At 50.8% G+C, this 27334-nt stretch overlaps 1 protein-coding gene and 1 non-coding gene across 8 annotated transcripts in view; one reads left to right on the top strand and one right to left on the bottom strand.

Annotated features, from left to right (window-relative positions):
* The window catches only part of CEP164 (centrosomal protein 164), an 85920-nt gene that overhangs the window by 16654 nt on the left and 41932 nt on the right, over nucleotides 1–27334 (top strand). For 6 of the 7 annotated variants that reach the window (XM_070426131.1, XM_070426129.1, XM_070426133.1 and 3 more), the window contains exons 3-7: nucleotides 254–365; nucleotides 12088–12292; nucleotides 18156–18311; nucleotides 18701–18832; nucleotides 19933–20010. In XM_070426131.1, the coding sequence (XP_070282232.1) occupies nucleotides 254–365; nucleotides 12088–12292; nucleotides 18156–18311; nucleotides 18701–18832; nucleotides 19933–20010 (683 nt within the window). The remainder of the gene's footprint in view (nucleotides 1–253; nucleotides 366–12087; nucleotides 12293–18155; nucleotides 18312–18700; nucleotides 18833–19932; nucleotides 20011–27334) is intronic. The other variant, XM_070426127.1, reaches the window with a different exon arrangement.
* LOC139019181 (U6 spliceosomal RNA) lies at nucleotides 19265–19371 on the bottom strand. Its single transcript, XR_011473060.1, has one exon. It is a non-coding gene; the product is annotated as a U6 spliceosomal RNA (small nuclear RNA).

Genomic DNA, 27334 nt, shown 5'->3' on the forward strand with positions numbered 1-27334 from the left:
TCCTAGAAGTGGGATCACAGGGTCAAATGGGAGTTCCATTTCCAATTTTTTGAGGAACCTCCATACTGTCTTCCATAGTGGCTGCACCAGTCTGCATTCCCACCAGCAGTGATTGCAAGGGTTTTAGAAGCTGTTTCAGGACCTGGGGGCAGAGACTAGCATATATATTTCTTATTATTTCACAGGTGATTGTGACTTACTTTTCTTTTCATCCACCTCTCTTACTTTTCTACCCTCCTGCTTCTCCTTGCAGAAATCTTTGAATTTGCCAGAGAGATAGGTATTGATCCCATCAAGGAGCCGGAACTGATGTGGCTGGCCCGGGAGGGCATTGTGGCCCCACTGCCTCAGGAGTGGAAGCCATGGTAAGTCTGCACGCTGTGGCCAGGACGTGCCACCAGAGGCGGAGGAGCCAGGCAAGGAGGTCAGCGCTCACCAGCCGCCTTCCATAGCCTGTCCTGCCCTGAGGACGGGAAGCAATGGGCCGCTCCTCCGCTGGGCAGCCTGATGCCAGGGGCCGGGAGCATAGGCTGACTTGATGGTCCTGTTTGTAGAATAACGGTTTCTGAGCTGTGGCCCTGTCAGCTCCTTGAGTCCAGCATCGTGTGGGTACACTCGGCCATGTCTGTTGCTCCTTGCAGACCGACGTGGAGACCCGTCAGCATGTCCACGTGGGTGCTAATGCTGTGAGGTCTGCGCTGAGGCTCAGGCCGGCAGGGGTTTCACCTCTCTTGGCAGCCCATCCCCACATTTGAGTGGCCTCTTCAGGAACACGCTCGTGTTCACGGGATCGTTCATATTTTCGGGTGCAGCCCTTTGGATAGTGAGGAGCAGAGAACAGTCAGGATGTCTTGGGGGAGCAGGTGCAGGGTGCGGAAACAGACTGGCCGCTCTCCTAAGGCTGCACCCTCCCCGCTCTCTGCCGGCCTGTTTCTTCTCTGCAGGTCCCCTCTGCCCTGCAGTGCACAGGGCTCCCCCAGGCTGCCTCCCCAAGTGGGTGCCCTACCTTTACTTCCTGCGGCAGCGCGGGATTGCCCTATGCTTGTCCCGCACTGTCCCCAGGTGGCTGAGGGGTCCTCGCTGATGCTGGGCTTGTGTGAGGGTTAGTCATTCTATTCTTTTTCTTTTTTTTTAATATATTTTTTATTGATTTCAGAGAGGAAGAGAGAGGGAGAGATAGAAACACCAGTGATGAGAGAGAATCATGGATCGGCTGCCTCCTGCATGCCCCCTACTGGGGGCCGAGCCACAACCTGGGTATGTGCCCTTGGCCGGAATCGAGCCCAGGACCCTTCAGTCCGCAGGACCACGCTCTATCCACTGAGCCACACCAGCCAGGGCCGTCCTGTTCTTATCCATCCGTTTACTGTGTTGGCTGTACTTCAGAATGAGTGCAATGGCAGCCTCACTCATCTCCGCTGAAGAATCGGAACCCTTTAGCTTCTTACCTGGCAGTCTCCTATCCTCTGGATCTTTTTAGTGGCCTTTCCTTTAACTTCTCCAGCTTCCTGACATCTCTCTTGTAGTTAGTCCTTCAGCACCGCACACTGTATTCCAGGAGCTGGGGACTCATGGTCGTGTTTGTAGAATAACGGTTTCTGTTTTGTTTCCAATATCCACCCTGATATTCACATTTGCCTTATCTAATAGCTTCTATCTTCTTTTTCTCTCTGTTTTTAACTTTGTATGTATCTATGTTTTGCTTTTGGATATTTTTTTTAATGAAAAGCTATAAGAGAAATAGAATCAGTATAACAGCACCTTCATGTACACATATCTACACTAATAAAAGAGAAAAATGGTAATTGGCGTACGACCGCTACCCTTCCCATTGGCTAATCAGCATATCCTTATGCAAATTAACTGTCAGCCAAGATGGCGGCCGGCAGCCAGGCAGCTGGAAGCGAACATGAGGCTTGCTTGCTCCAGTGACTGCAGACTCCAACGTTCCCCGCCTGACTTGCAGGCCTCTGAGCTGGCAGTTTGAAACTTTGTAAAAAATATAGCCGGCTGGGATCTCAGAGCTGAAGTTATACAATGTTTCGATTATAGAACGGCAAACAAACCAGCAGCGGAAGCCTCAGAGCTAGAGCCAGAGCTAAAGCTGGCCCAGAAGAAAAAAAAAAAAAGAAAAAAAGGAGCGGTTGGGAGCTTCAGTCAAAACCGCCAGCCTGAAAGCAGCCCTCAGCCCCTCACCCAGACTGGCCAGGCACCCCAGTGGGGACCCCCACCCTGATCCAGGACACCCTTCAGGGCAAACCAGCCAGCCCCCAGGCCTCTATCCTATATAGTAAAAGGGTAATATGCCTCCCAGCACCGGGATCAGCGGAGCCGAGAGGTCTCCTGGCACCGGGATCAGCATGACAGGGGGGCAGCACCCAAACCCCCTGATCGTCCTGCGGCTCTGTGTATGACAGGGTGTGGCGCCCCAACCCCCCCTCCCCCTCCACGGCCCCTGCTCTGTCTGTGACGGGGTAGAGCCATAACCTCCCCATCGGCCCTGCCCTGAGTGTGACAGTGGTGGCGCCCCAACCCTCTGATCGGCCCTGCTCTGTGTGTGACAAGGGGTGGTGCCCTAACTCCCCTATCGGCCCTACTCTGTGCGTGACGGGGGAGCTCTCCAACCCCCTGATGGGCCCTGCTCTGTGCATCACAGGGGGTGGTGCCGCAACCTCCCCATTGACCCTGCCTTGAGTGTGATAGGGGGCGGTGCCCCAACCCCCTAATCAGCCCTACCCTGAGCGTGACTGAGGGTGGCATCACAACCTCCCAATCCGCCCTGCTCTGTGCATGACAGGGGGCGGCGCCCCAACTCCCCAATCAGCCCTGCTCTGAGCCCGACCAGGGGCTGCACCTAGGGATTGGGCCTGCCCTCTGCCACCCGGGAGCAGGCCTAAGCCAGCAGGTTGTTATCTCTTGAGGGGTCCCAGACTGCGAGAGGGCACAGGCTGGGCTGGGGGACCCCCACCCCCCCCCAGTGCACAAATTTTTGTGCACCGGGCCTCTAGTGTAATAAATAAATGGCTGCAGCGATGTTGAAGAAATGTGGATGGAAGGAAGGAAACTGACATTGTTTATGGGCCAGCTGTGTGCCAGCTGTGTGCCAGCTGCCTTCACACACCTGCTAGAATTGGTAGCACTCCCTTGTCCTGTGAGGACAATAGGAAGTGTTTCTCACTTTTAAAAATAACAAGTCACTAAAACTTAACGTCTATGTGTCCTCTTTGATCCTTGCTCCAATCCCAAAAGTGACTTGGTGAATTCCTCCCAGACCTTTAAAACAGACAGATCCCCCACTCCCCGCACGTTTTGTGTTTTAGACGTACGTGCTGTACTGTACACTGCTCTTCTGTGTCCGAGTGTGAGAGTCCCCCTTAGCCTCTTGCCCCTGCGAGCTTTTCCACGCAGAGATGGACCATAACGAAAAAATCCTCATTTAGTTAACCGCTTGTACTGAAGGATGTTTAGTCTTCTTTCCAAATTGACTGTTTTGCATGGGTCTGTTTCTGGGTTGTCTGCTGTCTTCCATTTAGTTCTTTGTCTACCTTTATGCCAATGTCATGCTGCCTTGATTACCGTAGCTTTATTAGAAATCTTGAAATTGTTTAGGGTAAATATGCCAACTTTGTCCTCCATTTTCAAAGTTATATAATAGGTTCTTTGCATTTCCATATGAATTTTAGAATCAGTTTGCCATTTTGTAAAAAAAAAAAAAAAAAAAAAATCACTTTAGGATTTTGATTGGGTTTGCATTGAATCTGTAAATTGACTTTGGGGGAGTTGACATCTAAAACAAGATTGCGTCTTCCAACCCATTGAGTCTATTTAGTTTTTCTTTAATAACAGTAAGATAGGTTTTTTAGTATCCTTCTTGCCCACATTTTGTTAGATTTATTCCTAAAGAGTTCATATTTTTGATGTTTCTGTAAATGGCATCTTTAAAATTTTAATTTCCAAGTTGCTGTCATACAGAAATAAAGTTGGTTTTTGTATATTGATTTTGCAAACTTACTAAATTTACTTATGTCAGTTCTAATAGCTTTTTTGTAGATTCCATGGGATTTTCTACATAGATGACCACGTCTTTTGGGAATAAAGACATTTTTACTTCTTCCTTTCCAATCTGGACACTTTTTATATCTACTTCTTGTCTTACTGTGCTGACTAGAGCCTCTAGTACAGCTGAGTGGAAGCGGCGACAATGGACCTTTCTGCCTTGTTCATTGGGGAAAGCGGGCAGCCTTTCACCGGGCGTGTGATGTTGGCGTTTGTTGTGGTCAGTGCCCTTGGTCAGGATGAGGACGTTCCCTCTATCCCTAGCTTGCTGAGAGTTTAAATCAGAAATGGATATTGGATTTTATAAAATGCTTTTTTTCTGCCTTTTATTGATAGGATCATAGGAGTTTTCTATTTTGGCCTATTATATTGATTGATTTTTCAGATGTTCAACTGACCTTACATTCCTGGGATAAAGTCTATTTGGTACATAAATATATGTTAGTTGATTTGATTTTCTGAAATTTTGTTAAATATCATTGCTCCAAAATAATAGTTTGAAGGGAATGAGGTAGACAGAGTTTGGGTATATTTTATTACTGATTTCCAATTTTATTTATTCATTATAGTCCTTGTTATAAGTTGAGATTTCTTTTGTGGCTCAGTAAGTGATCCTATTTATGTAAATTTTCTGTGTGTGCTTGATAGAAATGTCATCTCTCATTTTTGGATACAGGGTTCTAGACATGTCCTTCATATATATCAAGCATGCTAAGTGTGTTTATATCTTCCTGTGTCTTCAGGCATTTTTGTCTGGTGTCACTCTTGAAAGATAGTTTCATTGGGTATAGAATTGTTTGTTGAATATGAACAACCCTTTGACAATATTATGCACCATCATCTTCTGGCTTCTGATTTTTCAAATAACACATGTTTATTTGGTCTAATTTGTTGTTCCTTTGTAGGCAATCATGTTTTTACCCTCTGGTTGTTTTCATTGTTTTGTTTTTAACTTTGGTGTTCTGTGATTCACCACAGTGTACCTAAGTATGGATATATTTTTAATTACCATGTTCAGGATTGGGAGTGCTCTCTTACTCTGAGGACTCATGCCTCTCTTCAATTTTGGAATATTCTCAACCATATCACTTTTCTGGAACTCTTACTAGAAGTATGTTGGACCTTTCTTTTTATCCTCTGTGTCTCTTCTGTGTCATATTTTATTTTTTGATGAAGCCTGAAAATGGCTAGTCTGTTTTTATTACTGTAAATTCTTTATTGTCTACAGTAATACATGTATCTCCTTTTCCCCCCATTGACCTCTCCCCAGCTGCTCCCACTCCCCATCTGTTTCATATTTTAAAGATTACTTTTATCTTGCATGCTGCATTCTGGATAATTTCCTTTGGCATGTTTTTAATTCACTATTTGTTTCTTTTTCTATGTTAAATTTATTGTTTAAACTACCTGTTTTTTAAAAATTTTAATTTAATTGTTGACAGTATTACAAATGTCTTTCATTTTTTCCCTTTTTGCCTCCCTCCACCCTATTTACTTGTTTTTTAAAAATATAATGATTTGCTCTAGCCAGTTTAGCTCAGTGGATAGAGTGGATAGAGCCTGGTGACTGAAGGATCCCAGGTTCGATTCCAGTCAGGTTCGTGTACCTTGTTTGCAGGCTCCTCCCTGGCCCAGGCTCTGGTCGGGGCTTGTGCAGGAGGCAACTAATCGATGTGTTTCTCTCACATTGATCTTTCTCTCTGTCTCTCTCTCTTCTACTCTCTCTAAAAAAAGAAAAATCAGTGGAAAAATATTCTCAGGTGAGGATTAAAAAAAAAATATATATCCTATGTAATAAAGATGTAATATGCAAATGGTGTTATGCGGTGAAGTGTAACAACCGAACGCATAACGACCGGATCACTGATCAGCAGGAGGGTGGGGCAGTGAGCTACAAGTGGGTGGAGGAGAGCTACAGGAGGGGCAGGGCAGCAAGCTATGAGGGGGGGGGTGGGGGTGAGGGGGAACAGGGGGAGCTATAGGAGGGTGGCAGCGAGCTACTAGCTACAAGTGGTGGGCGGAGAGCTACAGGAGTGGGGAGGGCAGCAAGCTATGGGGGGGCAGGGGTGAGGGGGAGTGGGGGAGCTACAGGAGGGTGGGGCAGCGGGCAGAGAGCTATAGGAGGGCAGCAGCAAGCTACTGGCTATAAACGGTGGGCGGAGAGCTATAGGAGGGCGGCAGCGAGCTACTGGCTACAAGTGGTGGGCAGAGAGCTACAAGAGGGGGGAGGGCAGCAAGTTATGGGGGGGGCAGGGGTGAGGGGGAGTGGGGGGAGCTACAGGAGGGTGGGGCAGCGGGTGGAGAGCTACTGGAGGGCCGCAGTGAGCTACTGGCACACAGGTTTGTGTGCAGGACTACTAGCATATATATAATGATTCTTGTAAGTTCTGTAAGTTCCTGTAAGTTCTATTCTGTCTTATTTTCAATATGTCTGGGTGTGATTTTTTTTAAAAATATATTTTTATTGATTTTTTTACAGAGAAGAAGGGAGTGGGATAGAGAGTTAGAAACATCGATGAGAGAGAAGCATCAATCAGCTGTCTCCTGCACACTCCCTACTGGGGATGTGCCCGCAACCAATGTACATGCCCTTGACCGGAATCGAACCTGGGACCCTTCAGTCCGCAGGCCGACGCGCTATCCACTGAGCCAAACTGGTTAGGGCTGGGTGTGATTTTTAGAATTGTGTTCCTTCATTGTGGGTTCTACTCCTTTCTCCCTCCTACAATAATTGTAAATGTAGTTCTTCCGTCTTCTTTCAATGTTCTTGGGAGCCAAGGCTTTTGATGTGCTGCTGCTTCTCTTCATTGTGTCACAGCCTTTCTGTCGGGCGAGCTGTTTGCTCTGGGTTTGTGATCATTTGTGCACTTTGTGAGCTCACCTGTAGGTCATTTTCTGTAAGCGTCTCATCCCTAGTTGCCGAGTGGCTTTATTGTGGCTTCTGTCCACGGTTTCTCAGTGGTGTAGGACTGCATTTTTGTACCAGTTTCCTGACTTTGGGTTTCCATAACACATCTTGGCCTCTATACCTACATGTGTCTTGGGGTTTCCGTTATCCATGAAATGTTATTGCCTGCTAGAGCCTGAGTGGTGGCATGCTTCCTGGTCTCCATGGCTCTCGGGGTTACTTTAGTCACGGAGGGAGCATTCTAAAGGCCCACAGGTAAATGCAGACTTCTCATTTCCAGTTTCTAAACTCGTGGAGGCCTAAGGCTGCATTTTTTGTCCCTAAATTGATATTAAAACGCACGTTCCAGGCCTGTGCCCAGGTCAAGTACCAGCCTCGACCTGCCATGTGGTGCACTTCTCACTCCGAGCTCCCGTTTCCTTCTGCATCTGGCATCTGCGATTCTCTCCTTCTTTCTGGCAGAGTTGAAAACTTTTTTTGTCATATTATTTTATTGTTGTAATTGTTGTTATATATTATTCTAGTATTTATTCATGTTGGCATGGGGTGAGGATAGGGCAGATGTTTTCTTCATTCAGTTAAGTATATTGCCCGAAGTTTTGTATGTGTTTCTTTAGAAATAATTTCTAGAATTTTAATTGTTGTGTGAAAAGATGTGAATTTATTTATTTATTTTTTAATCCTCACCTGAGGATATTTTTCCATTGATTTTTAGAGAGTGGAAGAGAGAGGGAAAGACAGAAATATCCATTGAGAGAAACACATCGATTGATTGCCTCCTGCACGAGCCCCAACCAGGGCCCGGGCTGGGGAGGACCTGCAACCAAGTACGTGCCCTTGACTGGAGTTGAACCTGGGACCCTCTGGTCTGAAGGCCAATGCTCTATCCACTGAACCAAACTGGCTAGGGCAAGATGTGCAGAATTTAAATATTGTTAGTTATTATCCTATCTAATAAAAGAGAAACATGGTAATTAGCCGTACGGCCGCTACCCTTCCCATTGGCTAATCACTGAGATATGCAAATTAACTGCCAACCAAGATGGCGACCGCAGCCATGCACTGAAGCGAACAGGGAGGCTTGCTTGCTCCAGTGAAGGCAGACTCCAACATTCCCCGCCTGACTTGCCAGCCTCTCAGCTGCAACTCTAAGCAACTATGTTGCAAATATAGAAGCTAAACAAAACCCCAGAAACGTGCTTTAGTCAGCCAGGCTTCAGCCAGCCGGACCGCAACATTGTATCAAATACAGAAGGTAAACTAAGGCCAGAAAGCTGCTTCCAGCAGCAGAGGCCTCATAGCTAAAGCTGGCCCAGAATAAAAAGAAAGAAAAAAAGGAGCGGTTGGGAGCTTCAGTCACCCGCCAGCCTGAAAACAGCCCTCAGCCCCTCACCCAGACTGGCCAGGCACCCCAGTGGGGACCCCCACCCTGAAGGGTGTGTGACCAGCTGCAAACAGCCATCATCCCCTCATCCAGGCTGGCCAGGCACCCCAGTGGGGACCCCCACCCTGATCCAGGACACCCTTCAGGGCAAACCAGCCGGCCCCCACCCGTGCACCAGGCCTCTGTTCTATATAGTAAAAGGGTAATATGCCTCCCAGCACCGAGACCAGCAGATCCGCGAGGCCTCCCGGCACCGGGATCAGTGTGACAGGGGGCAGCGACAAAACCCCCTGATCGCCCTGCGGCTCTGTGTGTGACAGGGTGCGGCGCTCCAACCCCCCGCCCCCCCACGGGCCCTGCTCTGTGTGTGATGGGATAGAGCCATAACCTCCCCATCGGCCCTGCCCTGAGTGTGACAGTGGCGGCGCCCCAACCCCCTGATCGGCCCTGCTCTGTGGGTGATAGAGGGCAGCGCCCCAACCCCCTGATCGGCCCTGCTCTGTGTGTGACAGGGGGCGGTGCCCCAACTTCCCTATCGGCCCTACTCTGTCAGTGACGGGGGAGCGCCTCAACCCCCTGATGGGCCCTGCTCTGTGAGTGACAGGGTACGGAGCCCCAACCCCCCTGATGGGACCTGCTCTGTGCGTGACAGGGGGCAGCGCCCCAACCCCCTGATCGGCCCTGCTCTGTGCGTGACGGGCTGGCGCCGCAACCTCCCAATCGACTTTGCCTTGAGTGTGACAGGGGGCGGTGCCCCAACCCCCTAATCGGCCCTACCCTGAGCGTGACTGAGGGTGGCATCGCAACCTCCTGATCCGCCCTGCTCTGTGCATGACAGGGGCCGGTGCCCCAACTCGCCAATCGGCCCTGCTCTGAGCCCGACCAGGGGCTGCACCTAGGGATTGGGCCTGCCCTCTGCCACCTGGGAGCAGGCCTAAGCCAGCAGGTCATTATCTCCCAAGTGGTCCCAGACTGCGAGAGGGCACAGGCCGGGGCTGAGGGACCCCCCCTCCCCGCCCCCCCCCCCGCCCGCCCAGTGCACAAATTTTTGTGCACCGGGCCTCTAGTTTAATTATAATTAAATTAATTAAATTATTTTTTAATCCCACCAATAGCACGTATGATTGTTCATTTGAAAATATTATAAAAAATTATCTATCCAAAAAATTGTCAGTCTGAAGGCAAGGAATTATATCTGATTGTTTCAATTTGTATTTCCCAAGTTGTTCATAGAGTTGAGTTGGCTGTCAGTTGGCCAAGGTTTGTCTTTTGTGATTTGCTTGTTTATATCCTTTGCCTTTTTGTCTATTGTGTTGTTTATCTCTTTATTTTTGTTAAGCAGGAGGAGCTCTTTGATTCTCTGGGGCATTAATTTTATACTACTATTTCTCCTAGCTTCTTTTTTATTGTTATTACTTTATTATTATTTTTTTCTTTTTGTATTTTATTTATTTATTTATTTATTTATTTTCTCTTAGCTTCTTGTCTGTTAATTGTCTTTATGCTTTCTTGTGCACTGAAGAACAAGGCAGAAATGTCCATTGTCATCACTTCTGTGCAGTTGTACTCGAGGTCCTACAGTTGTAAGTTACAGAATATTTTTAAATAGCAAAATTTATTGCTTTAACCATTTTTGGATATACAGGTCGGTGTCATTAAGTAATTCACAGTATTGTGTGACCATCACCACCACCCATCTCCAGGACTTTTATCTTCCTAAGCTGAAACTCTCCAGCTCCTGGTTACCTCTGGTCTACTTTCTGTCTCTATGACCTTGTCTATTTTAGGTATGTCACATAAGTAGGTTCATGCAATGCGTGTCCTTTTGTGACTGGCTTATTTTACTTAGCGTAGATCCTGCAGGGCTCATCCATGTGGGAGCATTCTTCAGGATTTAGTTCCTTTTAAAGACTGAATAATATCCTCTGTGTGTGTGTACAGCATCTTGTGTACCCACTTGTTTGTCAGTGGATATTTGGGTTGTTTCCACCTGCAGCTGTTATGAGTAGTGCTGCTGTGAACATCGGCATTAAAACCCAAGTTCCCAGGGCCTATATACAAATGTCTGTTTGAATCCTGCATTCCATTCTTTTGGGTATGTACCCAGAGGTTGAATTGTTGGGTCATATAGTAATTCTATTTTCAATTAAAAAAATATTTTTTAATTGATTTCAGAGAGGAAGGGAGAGGAAGAAACATCAACAATGAGAGAATCATTGACTAGCTGCCTCTTACACACTCCACAACGGGGATCGAGCCCACAACCCGGGCATGTGCCCTGACTGGGAATTGAACCGTGACTTCACGGTTCATAGGTTGATGCTCAACCACTGAGCCACACTGGCCGAGCTCTGCTTTCAATTTTTGAGGACCTGCCATATTGTTTTCCACAGTAGCTGCACCATTTACATTCTCACGAACAGAGCACAAGGGTTTCAGTTTCTCCGCATCCTTGTCAATACTTGTTATTTTCTGCTTTTTTGATACTAGTCATGCTAATGGGTGTGGAGGGGTATTTTATTGTTGTTTTAACTTTCGCTTCTCTGATGCTGAGTGATGTTGAGCATCTTTCCATGTGGCCATTTGTATAGCTTCTTTTTATACATAACCCTGATACTAAGTACCCCTGATGTTTCCCCTCTTTACTGCTGTGTGTTTTCTATCTTATTTGGATAGAGATTGAGTTGTCAGGTTTCATAAGGAGCTGGATAGGGGTTCCACTGGGATCACATGGATTAGAGGATTATTGGCTTGTTTACAGACTTGAATCTTTTTATTCAGGAACATGGAGTCTCTCTCTCTCATTTTCCTCCTTTTCCGGGCTTTTCAGGAAAGCTTTAAAAGCCTTTGCACTGGGATGTACCCCCGGACATTACATCTTTTATGTTGCTGTTGTGAATGCTGTTTTTTCTGTTATTGGAATGGGTGATTGATAACGGTGGACAGGGTAAATGGCTGCAGCATTTTGGACTTGTCCGTGGTGTAGTTCGAATTCTTGAAACCCACCTTTTGCATTATTTCCTCTGTTGCTGATCCCACTAGCTTGTACTGGCACCTCTTACGCGTTTGGAGGCTTTTGTAAAACCAGAGCTTTCCCAATGTATCTCTCTTCCTCCGACCATTTATAAAAATGTTAAGCAAGGTCTATCCTAGATTTTACCGCCAGTATACCATAGTATTTGTACTTAACTATCTCAAACCGAGTTTATTCCTACACCAGTCTAGCATGAATTCCCAGGATCCCCAATGATTTTACAGCTCCATGTAGGCATCCCATCCTGTGTTCCTATTTAAGTTAACTCCTTCCTTCTTTTTTTTTTTTTTTAAATATATTTTATTGATTTTTTTACAGAGAGGAAGGGAGAGAGATAGAGAGTTAGAAACATCGATGAGAGAGAAACATCGACCAGCTGCCTCCTGCACATCTCCTACTGGGGATGTGCCCGCAACCCAGGTACATGCCCTTGACCGGAATCGAACCTGGGACCTTTCAGTCCGCAGGCCGACGCTCTATCCACTGAGCCAAACCGGTTCCGGCAACTCCTTCCTTCTTAGCTAAATGCTACCCTCCAGCCTTGTGTTACCTTTTCCTGTTTTCTTCTCTCCTTCTATCTGCTCTCTCCTTTCCCTTCCCCCCAATTCCTCCTCCTCTGCCTCCTCATCATTTTTCTCCTACTTTTTTCCCTAAATAGCTTTGGACTTGAGTAGGGACTAACTGCTGGCCTCTGCTCATCCCCAGCCAGGACATCACAGGTGATATTTACTATTTTAACTTTGCCAATGGGCAGTCCACGTGGGACCATCCATGCGATGGGCACTATCGGAACTTGGTGATCCAGGAACGAGGGAAGCTGTCGTCTTCTGGGGCCGTTAAGAAGAAAGACAAGAAGAAGAAAAAGGAAAAGAAAGACAAGAAGGACAAAGAGACCCCCAAAAGCGCCATGGTGAGCTAGTGGACGCCAGCTCAGAGGGGCCAGGGCTGCCACTGAGGTGATACGGGGAACCGCTAGGTGTGTGCAGCTGGGAGGTGAAGAATAATGATTGATAGTCATTTCTCGATGGTACATCCTCCAGAGTGTGCCAGTCTTCTGGCACTTTTTCTTTCAGCTTCTGAAGTTGTTACTGTTTTTAAACAATTCCTTTTTCCCCCTTGGGAAGCACATATTACAGAGGAGGATTGGCGGCAGAATGCCCGGCTGAGGAGGGTGGTTTGCAGGAATACTGAGAGAAGTGATGCCATCTGCCCCCTGGAGAGGGGCACAGGGAGCAGCTGGCAGAGGCCAGGGGGCCTGGGTGAGCCCGTGTGTGTCTCAGTGGTGGGATCCTGGACGTCAGATGAACCGCATTGAGCTGTCAGAGCACCAGTGCCTGCCAGGTCCCTGAGAAAAGCTGTAGGGCTTTCTCCACTTCCGGGGGCTGTGCTGCCAGGGTCCTAGGTTAGGGACGAGTAACTGAAATGTGACTGCAGTGGGATATCCGTGGTCTCCAGTGGCTGTTGTGCTCAGATTTGAAGGTGCTTTTTCCATTTTTGCTTTATTTGTCCCTTCAGTATGTCTGCCTTTGGAAGATAGCGTCATCGCCTCATTTTATAGGCAGAGAAGCTGAGTGGGAGCTGTACCGAGGAGGCTGGGCATTCCCAGCGGCCGTGGCCGTGGCCGTGGCCGCGGCTGTGGCAGGGCTGGGAAGCTGCCTCCGTCCCTTCACTCAGGCGTGGGCAGGCGGCAGGCTGCGGGAGCGTGGGTGGTGGGCAGGAACACTGGGCCTACCAACCTTGTCAAGTCCATTGACTTGCCCTTTTGTTTATAGTCTTCATTCCCACCAGCGCCTCCTCCCGGGAAGGCTTCCCACCTGCCGTCCTTCCCAAGGCCAGTCTGGCATTGGTGGTTGCTCACGAACTTACCCTGTATCATTCCTGTCACTGCGCACGGTTCTGAGACAGGCCCGGTGGAGTTGCCTGTGAGTGCCTGCAGGTTGATGGCTCTACTAGGATGTCTTCCTGCCCCGGCACTCTCACTGCCAGGCCCTCTCTTGGCGGCACCAGCTCTGCCTTCGGTAGAAGACGAGGCTGTGCTTCAGGGCGCGGCTCCCAGCAGGTTCCCTTCGTCTCTCCCTTCCTAGCTCATGCCAGCAGGCCTGGAGGAGGTTGGTGGGTTTCCTAGAGTTAAGCAGCCGCAGGGCTGAGAGCGTGATGGTACCTTAGGCTGGTCTGGCTGGCGATTTTCAGGCTTGTTAGTGGTGGAGGCTGTCTCGGGTCAGTTCCTCCGGAGTCCAGGGTAGAAAGGATGCGGTGCCTGCGGTGGCACCCGGGCTGTGGATCTTGGGGATGCCCCCTCTTCATCGCACGTCCCTGTAGCGCCCCAGGGTGCCACGTGGGACTGGCCTGCAGGGTTCGTAAGCCATGGACCTAGTCTAGCCTCCTCTCTATGAAAAGGAAATGGGGCCCGAAAACAAAGCCCAGGGAGCTCTGAGCTGCCTTCCCTCTTTGGGCTTCGTTTTACTGTACCTGGACGTGGGTCTCTGCTAAGGGCTTGCCACGGGCTGAGGTGGCAGGGGTGACCCCAGAGTGCTCTGTCTTAGTGTCCTCTGCATGTTTATATATCCATCTAGGACACACCACCTGAGCAGGGACTTCTGCCTTCCTCCTCCTCTCTCCGCGGCCCGTCCTCTCTCCCACCTAGGCTTGCTGATCTGGATCTAGACCAGGACACGCAGGCTAGAAATGAGGGCTTCTTTCAGAGAGGGAAGAGTCCATGCATGCTGGGGGACACCCCCTGGGCCCTCCTGGGCACCCCACCCAGCAAGCTGCAGCCGCTCTCCAGAGGCCACGCTTCCCGAACCCACCAGCTCTTTGCCGACGTGGAGAAGATCTTAGGCAGGGCTCCAGCCCAGTGCAGGACAGAATTAGGTGATCAGCAGGGCCTGGAGAAACCCCAGAAGCTGGCTGAGAAAATCTACCTGGGGTTTTCAGACCCTGAGATAGAAGAGCTGGAAATGAGGACCAAACTCAGCGCTCTGGGCTCCGAGGACAGCGGGCCCCTCCAGAACGGGCAGGAGGTGTTAGGAAGCAGGAGCCAGGCCTCCGTGCACTCCACCCTCTCTGAAACCAGCAAGGGCCCACAGCTGACAGGGGTGCAGCACAGCACTGGCCCTGCGGGGGACAAAGGCCAGAGCCCCGTTCCCTCCGCGTCCCCCGAGGGGCACCCCTCGCTCTCCCCTTGTTCTTCGGACCAGATGCTGCCCGGCAGGCAGTGCCAGCTGCTCTTGTTGGACAATGGCCCTGCTGAAGGCCTGCGCTGGCAGGGTGTTTCTGGGGAAGGGGCGGGTGTGGGCTGGGGAAGGAGGAGGCGAGAGCCCCCAGGACTGTGGATGGGACAGGTCTCCAGGCTTGTCGACAAGGACAGCCCCGGGAGCTGCAAGGAAGCAGCGCCCACTGACCCTGGGGATCTCGGGGCCTCAGCGGGAGATCCATGCCCGGGGCTCTTCCGAATACCACCTGACACTCCGGCATCAGAGCCAGCCCAGAGTGCCCCTTCAGGGAGTGCCAGTGAGAGGAGACAGCCCCTAGCGTGTCCAGAGCCCCCCGAAGAAGACAGGAGGCCCAGTGAGTGTGAGCCTGACTTAGAGAGCAGCGGCGGCAGTGGCCTGGCTTCTCCCCTCGGCTCTGAGGTCATGGGCGAAGTGAATAACTTCCCGTGGGACCTGCAGAGCTCTCAGGGGTCCGGGCGGGGTGGGGGTCAGTCAGGCCCCGGGCCCAGAGGGCTGCCCTCCGGCCCCTTCCTGGTGCCCCAGTCGCCCCGCCTGCAGAGCTCTGCTGAGGAGCAGTCAGAGAGCGAAGACTATTCTGAGGACCAGAGGTTCTACCAGCACATCCTGCAGATGGCCAAGATCTCCCGGCAGCTGGAGGGCCTGGGGCTGCCCGAGACCATGCAGGAAAGGCCGTGCAAAGACCTCGCCAGCGTGGTCTGCTGCGTGGCGGCCGAATCTTCCAGGCTGTCTAGTGTGGGGGAGCACGAGGCCATCGGAGCCCTGGAGAGAGACTCCAGGTTTCTGGCTTGGGGACCAGAGCAGTTGGAGCATCCTCAGGAGGGGGCCCTGGCCCCGGCCCCGGCTGGGCAGGAGGCCGCTCCGCAAGCCTGTTTCCCGCCAAGCAGCAGCCCTCTCAGGCAGGCGCTAGTCGAGCTGAGCACCAACGAAAGGCTCGCTGTAGAGCCAGGCCAGATGCAGCTTCTCCACCAGGTAGGCTTCTCGGCGTGGCCTCCAGGCCGCGGCGCCGCGGCGACGGGGCAGGTTGTGCGGCCAGCAGGTCTCTTACCTGCCGTGTGCCCTCCCTTGGTAACGATTGGTCCCTCCATGCTCAGGGTGGCCACCTGGGGGGTGACAGGGATTTCCCGTCTCTTCCACCCCATCACCGGCAGGAGAGGGTGGAAGGTACCTGGGCTTCCTGAGGCCCCCCAGGCTGGGGAGGTATGAGTTTTGGGGGTGAGCAGTAGCACTCCTGCCGGTTAGGTACCTCCCCAGGATCTGATTGGAGAGAGAGGTCCTCCTAATCAGACCCTGCCCAGCTCTGGATCCGTCCCTCCTCAGGATCACACAGAGCTCGAGGGTCATGTCACGGGCGGAGGCCCAGGCTCTGCCAGCCAGGAAGCTGCTTCTGCTCCTGGCTTCCCAGGGTTCCCAGCGACCATGTGAACCCGCGCCAAGCTGTGCAGGCCCTGTTTGCCTACACTTCCTCCCCTACTGGGATGGACCAAAGCGGGAGAGGGCTTTCCCTGTCATTTTGACCCTTTATCCCTTTAATGAGTCACACCATATTCTTCACTTAGAAGAAGTCAAGTTAGATCAGAGACCATGGGGTCCATTTGAATCTCCCTGGCTGTTCTCTTGCCCGCTATGGCTTTCCCTGGTGTCCCTCAGGCTCCTAATGGCTGGCGTGCACTACTCTCCGCCTGCCCTAGTGACCACTGTGTGCCATAGATACCCACTGGGCTGAGGTCAGCCTGTAGGTTCTAGTTAGCGCAATGGCAGCGAGTGCATCCGCTCTGAGGGACAGCACCACGTGCAGCCATCACCAGAGTTAATGGCCATCTCTAGAAGATGACCGGCTAGGGCCAGGGATGTATAATTTCCCCGCTAACCACGGGTTTGGTAAAGGCCCGGAGAGCAAAGCCCTCAGCATGCCTGTCTCCCTCCCTCAAGCCCCCAGCACATTAGCACATTAGCCACGTTTAGGAGGCTGTAATTTCCCATAAATGCAGTGTGGGAAGTATTGTGCTTGCTGCTACATGGGCGGGTTAGGAGGGGGGAGTTGGGGGAACGGGTTTGGTTCGCTCCCATTTCACCTCCGAGAAGCTTGCCTGGGCCCCTCTTCTGCCCCAACCAGGAGGCAAAGGAAAATGCTGGCTTAGGGAGAGCCCTGGCTTCCAGCCTATCTCTGCCCCCCTGCTGGCTCTGTGACTTTGGGCCTCACCAGTCTATTTTGGCTCCTGTGGGGAGGACGATGGCCTTAGGCAGTGGCCAGAGGTCAGGGAGATGTGACATGGAGGGCGCTAGCTCGGTGCCTGGTGCTTGGGTAGTGCTGGCCAGTGTTACCAGCATCACCTCTTTTCCTGCCTGACGGACACCCCACTCTGGGCCAGGTGATTGGGAATCTGCAAAGCGCTGGGAGGGGCTCCTGTGTCACCTGTCAGGTGGACATCGATGCCCTTCCCCTGCAGGAGGGGGCGCTGTGCAGGCAGAGCCCGCCTGGGATCGGCCGCTCGGCCCAGGCTGTGGGTGAGGAGTGGACCATCTGCGTGTTCTAACTCTCACCCTCTCCGGTTCCCTTTCTCTCTTCAGTCCCAGTGGGGTGGGAGAGAAATGGATTTTTGGTTGTTTCATACATTTTAAGTTTGTGAAGTGATTTTAGAGAGCTCTTTGTAAATTTGTTCCCAGATGCTACCCTTGCCTCTGCTTCTAAGGCCAGACTAGTGTGGTGTGAGTCCCTACAATAATAGTGATTCCATAGCGTGGGGTCGCCCTGGACCACCTGCATATGCTCTTCGCATTCATGACCTCATTTGAACTTCTCCACAGACTTGCAGTGATAGGACACACATCTCTGTCTTTCCGAGGGGTAAACTGAGGACCAGGAGTGTGGGCGTAGCCCAGGTCTCAGGCCCCGGGTGCTGGCCTGGCTCTCCCGCCCTTGCTGGCGTGGAGCCGTCGGAGAGCAGGGAGGAGCAGGCTTCTGGAAGGCCTCCATCAGCCACTTTCCTCCTTCCTCAGTGCAGCGGGGCAAGGGAGCCCCTCTTCTGTTGCTCACGTTTATTGTTCGGAGTTAATATTTAAGGGCAGACATGCCCCTGTTACACAGTCAGATAGCACCAAAGTCATCTGACAGAAGACAGCACCTGCTCGCTTCTGTGTTGACTTCATATGTGTAAGCAATGTGCTGGCACTGCCTTTTCCCCGTTCGTCAGTTTACACTTGATCTGTAGAGACTTCTCATCCTGGTAGATGAGCTCCCGGCTCTGCTCCCCTCCCTGACCTTCCTGTGGCTCCTGGAAGGACACAGCCCTGCAGCCTCTGCCAGTGGCAGGGGCATGTGTGCTGCAAGGCAGCCGCAGGGGCATGCGGTCGGGGCACCAGCTGTGGTTTCTCAGGCTGGTAGGGCGGTGATTCTGGAGGCTGTGTTTCATGAGCAGCCCCTGGATGGAGATGGTTTGAATTTGAGTGGCAGGATGTAGATGTTCCATTTTTGTATCTGTCTGCACCTCGCAGAGCCACCTGGCTTCTTAGGTTTATAACAAGACGTTTTCTGTTGACCAGGCCCTGGGCTCCTCACTAGCCCCAGTCCACGTTCCCCTTGGGGGCCTGGCTCCCTTACGAGGCCTCATGGATGCCCCGCTCTCTGCTCTTCGTGCCTCTCACAGTGTGAGCTTGGGGAGCTCTGTGGAGCCTCGTCAGCCTGGAGAACTCACGCTGGTAAGTGCTTTTCATATGTTAAGTGTATTGAGTGACTGTGGGCCTCCTTGTACCATGCTAGGAATTATGTGGCCCACAGATGAGAAACAGAGGGCAGGGGCCGAGTCCTCAAAGCTCATAGTCCAGTTGGGAAGGTGCGTCACACCTGTGTGCTGCTGAAAGTGGGCTCTCCCTGGCACGGCCCCACGCCCTAGTGTCTGCAGTCCTGCAGCCAGGGCAGTGGCCGCCGGGAAGGAGGGGTCAGTGTGCACCGCAGGTACCAGGTCAGCTTTGTGGATGTGGCCGGCTCCCATGGAGGAAGTGTAAACCGAAAGAGCGGGGAGAGCATTCTGAAGGTCACCTGAAGGTCTTCCTTGTGAGCCCCTTGACTTTCTTTCTCTATTTTGGAGCCTTTGCAGGGTCTCAGGACTTCTGCTCATATGCAAGGTCTCTTGGGCTCCATCCATGAGGACAAGAATGCTCTCGGCCTCTTGGCTTTAGGGGAGGAGACCAGCGAGGAGGAGGTGGAGAGTGATAACCAGGTAATGACGCATCCTCCTCCTAGCCCGAGGACCCTCGGTGCTTTTTTTTTTTTTTTTGGGAAAAGTTTTTGTTGTGGTAAAATATATGTAACATGAAAGTTACCATTTTAACTATTTTAAGTATACAATTAGGTGGCCTTAATTACTTTTTTAAAAATTATTTTATTGCTTAAAGTATTACAAAGAGTATTATATATGTCTCCTTTTTTTTTCTCCCCTTGACCCTCCCCTAGCCTCCCATGCCCCCCAGTGTCTTGTGTCCATTGGTTATGCTTGTATGTATGCATACAAGTCCTTCGGTTGATTGCTTACCCACCCCCAACCCTCCCCAGCCTTCCCGCTGTAGTTTGACAGTCTGTTCGATGTTGCCCTGCCTCTGTATCTATTTTTGTTCATCAGTGTATAATGGTCTTAATTATCCATAAATGAGTGAAAAATATGGAACGCTTCATGAATTTGTGTGTCATCCTTGCGCAGGGGCCGTGCTAATCTTCTCTGTATCGTTCCAATTTTAGTATATGTGCTGCCGAAGCGAGCACGGCCTTAATTACTTTTACAGTGTTGTGCAGTTGTCACCACTGTCCATTTCCAGACCTTGTCCATAATCCCAAACAGACACTCTGTGCCCTGAGCGATAACTCCCCATCCTTGCCTCTCCCGGCCCCTGGCAGCCTCTCATCTCCTTCCTGTCCCTGACTTTGCCTATTATGTACGTTTCCTGTAAGTGTAATCATACAGCGTTATCCTTTAATGGATGGCTTCTTTTGTGTGGCATAGTGCTGCTACGGTTCCTCCACACTGAAGCATGTGTTAGAACTTCGTTCCTCTTTATGGCTGAATTATCCTCCTTGTAGGAATAGACTCCATTTTGTGTATCCATTCATCTGTTGACGAACACTTGGGTGATCATCACCTTTTACTAACCTCTGCATGACTTTGAAAATAAGTACAAATGATGTTGCGGCCCACAGCTTCCCTTCTGGCCTGGTCTGTATACCTCTTAGGTCTGATTGAGAACATGTAACCCACAGAGAGCCCCGACCCTCACTTGAGCTGTCCAGTTTCCTCCAGCCAACCACTCATAATCATTTTTGTTTCAGAGTGTCCGCAGCTCAAGTGAGCTTCTTAAGAACCTGCACCTGGACATTGGGGTCCTGGGGGGCAACTTCGAGTATGAGGTAAGGTCCTAAGGCCCCCGCAGCAGCTGTGGCTTAGCCTGGCGTGTCCCTCCGCGCGACATGCCTTTCTCCCTGTGGAATGTGTATTAGGAAAGAGAACCATTTGTCCCCCTCCTGTCCAGATAGGATTTCTAAGGCTTGGGGAAGCACAAGAGGGGAAAGGAATTCATCTATTTATTCATTTACCAAATAACCACCATTTATTGCACGTTTCTACAAAATAAGGTACTTTGCTAGGTGTGTAGGTCATAAAATGCCTAAATTAGATGTGATTCCTGCCCTCCAAGAGCTTATAGTCTCATAAAAGAGAGACCTAAAGGGCCGGAGTGCAGAGTAGAATGCAGTGAGACCGCCAGGAAGTAACGGAGGCCCGGGAGGGAGCGTGGCAGTCTCATCCATTTGGATGGACCAGGAGAGCTACTGAGAAACTGACCTCTGAGGTGAGTCGAGAACAATAGGCAGGGCTAGACAAGCAGGGTAAGTGGTGGGAGAAGTCCAGGTGCAGGGCACTGCACAGCAGGGGCAGGGGTGTGGGGTGCGTTTGAGGAAGAGAGGATACAGGACGTATGTGGGAGAGGACTGAGACAGCGCTGTGGGTGGGCTGGGCTGGACTGCGGAGGACCGTGTGCCAGCTCCGAAGTTTGGATTGAATGGCAGGCGTTGGCAGCCATCAGAGGTTTCAAACAGGTGTGACTCACCCAGCTTCTGCACACTGGTGGGATGCTGGTCTGTATGTGCCATTGTGCACAGGTGTGACCTCACCCAGCTTCCGCACACTGGTGGATGCTGACTGGTGTTACAGGCCACTGTGCACAGGTGTGACCTCACCCAGCTTCCGCACACTGGTGGCATGCTGGCTGGTGTTACAGGCCATTGTGCACAGGTGTGACCTCACCCAGCTTCCGCACACTGGTGGCATGCTGGCTGGTGTTACAGGCCACTGTGCACAGGTGTGACCTCACCCAGCTTCCGCACACAGGTGGATGCTGACTGGTGTTACAGGCCACTGTGCACAGGTGTGACCTCACCCAGCTTCTGCACACTGGTGGATGCTGGCTGGTGTTACAGGCCACTGTGCACAGGTGTGACCTCACCCAGCTTCCGCACACTGGTGGATGCTGGCTGGTGTTACAGGCCACTGTGCACAGGTGTGACCTCACCCAGCTTCCGCACACTGGTGGATGCTGGCTGGTGTTACAGGCCACTGTGCACAGGTGTGACCTCACCCAGCTTCCGCACACTGGTGGATGCTGGCTGGTGTTACAGGCCATTGTGCACAGGTGTGACCTCACCCAGCTTCTGCACACTGGTGGGATGCTGGTCTGTATGTGCCATTGTGCACAGGTGTGACCTCACCCAGCTTCCGCACACTGGTGGATGCTGACTGGTGTTACAGGCCACTGTGCACAGGTGTGACCTCACCCAGCTTCCGCACACTGGTGGCATGCTGGCTGGTGTTACAGGCCATTGTGCACAGGTGTGACCTCACCCAGCTTCCGCACACTGGTGGCATGCTGGCTGGTGTTACAGGCCACTGTGCACAGGTGTGACCTCACCCAGCTTCCGCACACAGGTGGATGCTGACTGGTGTTACAGGCCACTGTGCACAGGTGTGACCTCACCCAGCTTCTGCACACTGGTGGATGCTGGCTGGTGTTACAGGCCACTGTGCACAGGTGTGACCTCACCCAGCTTCCGCACACTGGTGGATGCTGGCTGGTGTTACAGGCCACTGTGCACAGGTGTGACCTCACCCAGCTTCCGCACACAGGTGGATGCTGACTGGTGTTACAGGCCACTGTGCACAGGTGTGACCTCACCCAGCTTCCGCACACTGGTGGATGCTGGCTGGGTAACAGGCCACTGTGCACAGGTGTGACCTCACCCAGCTTCCGCACACTGGTGGATGCTGGCTGGGTAACAGGCCACTGTGCACAGGTGTGACCTCACCCAGCTTCCGCACACAGGTGGATGCTGGCTGGGTAACAGGCCACTGTGCGAGGCCCTGTGGAGATACAGGTGTTACTAAGGTCTGGGGCGGGCTGGCCTCAAGGAGTTTGCAGTGGAGAGAGAGAAAGGATTAGGTTCTTGGCGTTCAGTAAGTGATCAGTCAGTGGTGAGGAAATGAGGATGTAGGAAGCTCTGAGCAGGGCAGCATGTACATGAACTTGGCACAGGCTTGCAGGAGTCCTGAGGGAAGGAATTACTGGTCTAGAGGTCGGGAGAACTTGGTGGAAGAGAGGACAGTTGGCCTGGGTCTTCAGAAGTGGGTGAGTGTTGGAACGGGGAGGATGTGAGGATACGTTAGACAGGCAAACATCTTGAGCACAAGGCCTGGGAAATGCAGAATATGGTTGGGAATAGTTTCTGGAAATCCCGCCCCCAACAGTCCTATTGCTCTCATCTCTCTCCCTGGTCTGGCCTTCACTGCCACTAGGATGTTCCTTATAAAAACAAACCAACAAAACCCCAAACTTACCATATTGTTGTAATACCCCAAAATTCCAATGCACTTTTGTACTTGAAAAGGAATAAGATACTCTATGCATTTTGGTGTGCATTCATCTTTAACAATTAGCATTTCTCTCAATATATTCCCAAAGTATTCACACAACTAGTAAATCATGAGGTCAGCCACTCAGATTTCCCCAAACATTTAGTTACTGATTGCAAGCTTAGTTACGCTTCCCCAAGTCTAACATGCCAAATTCTTCTAAATTTTTTAAACGCTTTAAAATGAAACAGGTCATCGCATTTCGTTAGAATGACCACAAAACTGACAGCTAAACAACAGTGCTTGTGCCGCAGATTTAAATTTGTTTTCTTACGACCTCTTAATATTATGTCCTCCTCCCTTACCACGGCCCTGTTATTTCTGACTCTTACGTCTTGGTCCTCGGCCGCCCTCAGAGCCAGGGCTGATGCCTCGGGCCGGTGGAAGTTGCGGTGTTGGCTGACAGGCCCTGAGTCACGGGTGGGTCTTTACAGGTGATCCTGCTTGAGCCATAGCAGGCACTCTTACAGTTAGGCTTTCTCTAGAACAGTGGTCGCCAACCTTTCGGACCTCATGGACCACCAGTGGTCTGCGGACCACCGGTTGGCGACCGCTGCTCTAGAACGGTCCATGTTGTTAGCTCTGCATAATCAGATGCGTTTGGATTGTGACTTTGGCACTTTCTTCCAAATGTGACATTTTTTCTGAGTGTCTTGTTTTTTTCATCAACCTGATCTGTGTCTGTGTTGAAACTCTTCCTTCCAAATGGGGCCTGGTCTGCTTGCATTAAATCCCAAGCCTTCAGTCTGTTTGCTTCCCCAAATGACAACTTTGTTCCTCTTGTTGACCATCAAGACCTTGTAATGACGGTGGAATCAGCAGCTCAGGGTCTGAGCCCGGGAGGAGGATGTGAGTCGGAAGGGGGTGGCTTTGGGAGAAAGGATGGTCTCCACGAGACGGAGCAGATTGAGAGTGCAGAATCCACCCTACGCCCGTCTGTGTGTCAGGGCCTGCCCCCTGCCTGGCCCACAGGAAGGGCACGGCGCTCGGGCGTCTCAGGCCGCTCTCGAGGAGGGCTCCTTCAGGTCTGCCCTGGCTCGTTGTTGACTGTCACTTGCTCTGGATTCCAGGAGAGGGCAGTAGGGTGGCAAGAATGACTCTCTCCTTCCCCCTCCTCGTCTGCCTTCACCTTAAACCCATTTCCAGGCTGTGACAGCCTCAGAAGGGAGAGGCTCGAGAAACAGACACTGGAAACGGTGTGAGGGAGAGGGGGGCGGGAGGGTGGCGAGCTGGCCTCATGTTGCTGGTGAGAAGCCGTCTGCTGATCCCAGGAGCGGAGGGAGCTGGGCTTTGGAATAATGGATGATGTCAGTGCGACTGGAAGGTGCTAACAGCACCAGGGAGAAGTGCAGAGAAGGGTGGGAACGAGATGCGGAAAATAGACTGCACTGATGATTGATGGAGGCGGGGGGGTTTTGCGGGGGCTCTCCCCGGAACAGGATGTAGCTGTGGACACCGTGCTCAGCACCCCGTCCTCCAGGCCCTCTCTCCTGGGCTGTGTGCCTGGCAAGACCTGCCTTCATTCTCTGGGACCCTCGTGGCTTTTGGGGTGTGTGTTAAACATGAAATGGTTCTTACAGGTACTCTCCCGCAGCCCCTCCCCATGCAGATGCAAGGTCTGTTTTGAAAAAGCCACAGAAATTTGCCTTGAGATACCCAAGTCCCTGGGGCTGGGCCCCGAGAGAAAGGAGTCTGACCACAGATGAGCTGAGAGCAAAGCTGTGCCCGGGGGTGCAATCCCTGCCCTCCCCACCCCCGTGTGCCCCTTAGAACACCGGCCCAGGAGACGCATGGACCGGAGGGAGCCTGGGTCGGGCCTCAGGCCTTGGGCTGTGGTGTGAGGAGGAGCAGGCCCAGGGAAAGGAGAGGAGCGTGTTGTCTGACGGGCTTTGTACACACTCATCTCACCCATCCATCTGTGGGTAGTCTGTGAGGAATGTGTCTCCCGCCGCTGTCCTTCCCTGCACTGCGCCTCTGGCGGTCCCGTGCGGTCGCCATGGACGCAGAGTGTGCCAGCTCACTTACTTTAATGTTAGCCACGTTTTAATATGGTAACGTTTAGGCAGACAGAAGAGGATAAGCCCCACTGTGGGAAAATCTTCTTTTGAAAATGGAAGCTTCAGAAAGGCCTGGCTGGGCAGCAGCCTTGTGGTCCAGCCATGTTTCTCATGTGGACCTGGTGTCCTCCGGTGTTGGATAGGCTACTGGTTTCTCCATCATCTTGAGTATTAGTGGCTGACATCTATTCAGCTGCTTTTCATTTAATGAGCAGAATAAGAAGTGTAGTCTAATCCCTCACAGCCATGTAAGGTAAGGAGCCGGTCTCCCTTTGTAGAGTGGGTGCTCCCGTCGCAGGACACCCGCCTCCCCCCTCCTTACTTGTTTCTGCAGTTCCTGATCTCCCAGCCTCCGCCTTCCTCCCCTCACCTGGGCTGGGAGAGGGCGTGTTCTGGTTGAGGCTGTCTTAGCCACAGTTCAGCAGATTGCTGTGGAGTTTTCACAGTTTATTTTTAAAAACTCAGTCAAGCATTTTCTCTTGTGTGCCAGGCAGTGAGAATAACGGGGCTGATCTGGTGGCGGAAACAGACAAGGAAACCAGCAATTATAATGCAGTAGTTGTTATAGAGGTACTCTCCACACCCCTCCCCATGCAGGTGCAAGGTACCTATCTATATAGAGGATGGGGAAGGCTCATCTCAGGACACCTGCCCCAGGGATGGAGGATGTGATGCTGTGAGGCTGTGAGGACTAGTGGGGGCGGGGGGTGGAGAGGGGGAGAATTAAGAAGGTGCGAGGCAAAGTAGGAAAAAAAGCATGATGTTTATTCAAAGGCGGGAAGAGAGGATGTGTGCAGGGTGTGGCTGGAGAGGACCCATGTGGAGGAGGCAGGGGCTGGACCAGTGAGGAGAAGTGAACATGTCCTGAAGGCCATGAGTGCTCTTTGTCCCCGTTTTATGATCTGCTGCCTTTATTAAAAAAATGTTTATTGTTGAGAGTATTACAGATATTCTCCTTTCCCCCCCATTACTCCCCTCCAACTAGTTCCTGCCCCACCTTAGACCTTCCCCACCCTATTGTCTGTGTCCCTGGGTAATGCATATATAAGATCTTTGATTAATCCCCCCCCCCAGATTCGTCAGTCTGTTCTGTGTTTCCATGCCTCTGATTATATTTTATTCATCAGTTTATTTTGTTCATTAGATTCCTTATTTGTTTGATTTTTAGATTCAATTGCTAGATATGTATTTATTGCCATTTTATTGTTCATATTTTTTATCTTTTTCCCCCTCTCTTTTCTTCTTCCTCTTCTTAAAGAATACGCTTCAACATTTCATGTAATACTAGTTTGGTGGTGATGAACTCCTTTAGCTTTTTCTTGACTCTGAAGCTATCTGATTTTCAATTCTAAATGATAGCTTTGCTGGGTAGAGTAATCTTGGTTGTAGGTCCTTGCTATTCATCACTTTGAATATTTCTTGCCACTCTATTCTGGCCATAAAGTTTCTGTTGAGACGTCAGCTGACAGTCATAGGGTACTCCCTTGTAGGTAACTAACTGCTTTTCTCTTGCTGCTTTTAAGATTCTCTCTTTGTCTTTAACCCTTGGTATTTTAATTATGATGTGTCTTGGTGTGGGCCTCTTTGGGTTCCTCTTGTTTGGGACTCTCTGGGCTTCCTGGACTTGTAAGCCTATTTCTTTTACCAGGTAGGGGAAGTTTTATGTCATTCTTTCTTTTTTCTTTTTCTTCTTTTTTAAAAAATATATTTTTATTAATTTTAGAGAGGAAGGGAGAAGGGGAGAGAGATAGAAACATCAATGATGAGAGAGAATCATTGATTGGCTGCCTCCTGCATGCTCCCTACTGGGGATTGAGCCCACAACCTGGGCATGTGTCTTTGACCAGAATTGAACCCGGGACCCTTCAGTCCACAGGCCAACGCTCTATCCACTGAGCCAAACCAGCTAGAGCTATGTCATTATTTCTTCAAATAGGTTTTCAATATCTTGCTCTCTCTCTTCTCCTTTGGCACCTCCATAATGTGAATGTTGGTACACTTGAAGTTGTCCCAGAGGCTCCTTATATTATCTTCATATTTTTGGATTATTTTTTTTTTGCTCTTCTGATTGAGTGTTTTTGCTCCCTCATATTCCAAATTGTTTATTCGATTCTCAGAATCCTCTACTCTACTGTTGAATCCCTGTAAATTATTCTTTATTTCAGTTAATTATGCTTAATTTTTTACTGGTCCTTTTTCATATCTTTGAAATTCTCACTAAGATTCTTGAAAGTCTTACTAAGTCCCTTGAAGCTCTCAAGAAGATCCTTGAGTAACCTTATAAAACCATGGTTTTGAACTCTGTATCCAGTAGTTTTCTTGCTTTCATTTCTTTCATTTGTGACATTTTTCTTTGTCTCCACATTTTGGCTACTTCCCTATGTTTATTCCCATGTATTAGGTAGAGCTGCTATGTCTCCTGGAATTGGTAGGGTGTCCTCGTATAGTAGGTGTCCTGTAGGGCCCAGTGGCTCAGCCTCTCCAGTCACCTGAGCTGGGCACTCTGGGTGCCCTGTGTGGGCTGTGTGCAGTCTTGTAGTTGAGCCTTGATTGCTGTTGGCATCACTGGGAGGAACTGACCTCCAGGCTAATTGGCTGTGAGGACCAGCTGTGACTACAGTGGAAGAGCTGCTGTGCAGGAGACACCCTGTGGAGCAGGACTTGCTTCATTGGGGCTTTGGTGCTCACTGAGTCTGCCCCTTGAGTGTGTCAC

Source organism: Myotis yumanensis, unplaced genomic scaffold, assembly GCF_028538775.1.
Source record: "Myotis yumanensis isolate MYYU_CA2020_CCGP unplaced genomic scaffold, mMyoYum1.0.hap1 SCAF_10, whole genome shotgun sequence".
Classification (NCBI taxonomy): Eukaryota; Metazoa; Chordata; class Mammalia; order Chiroptera; family Vespertilionidae; genus Myotis; species Myotis yumanensis.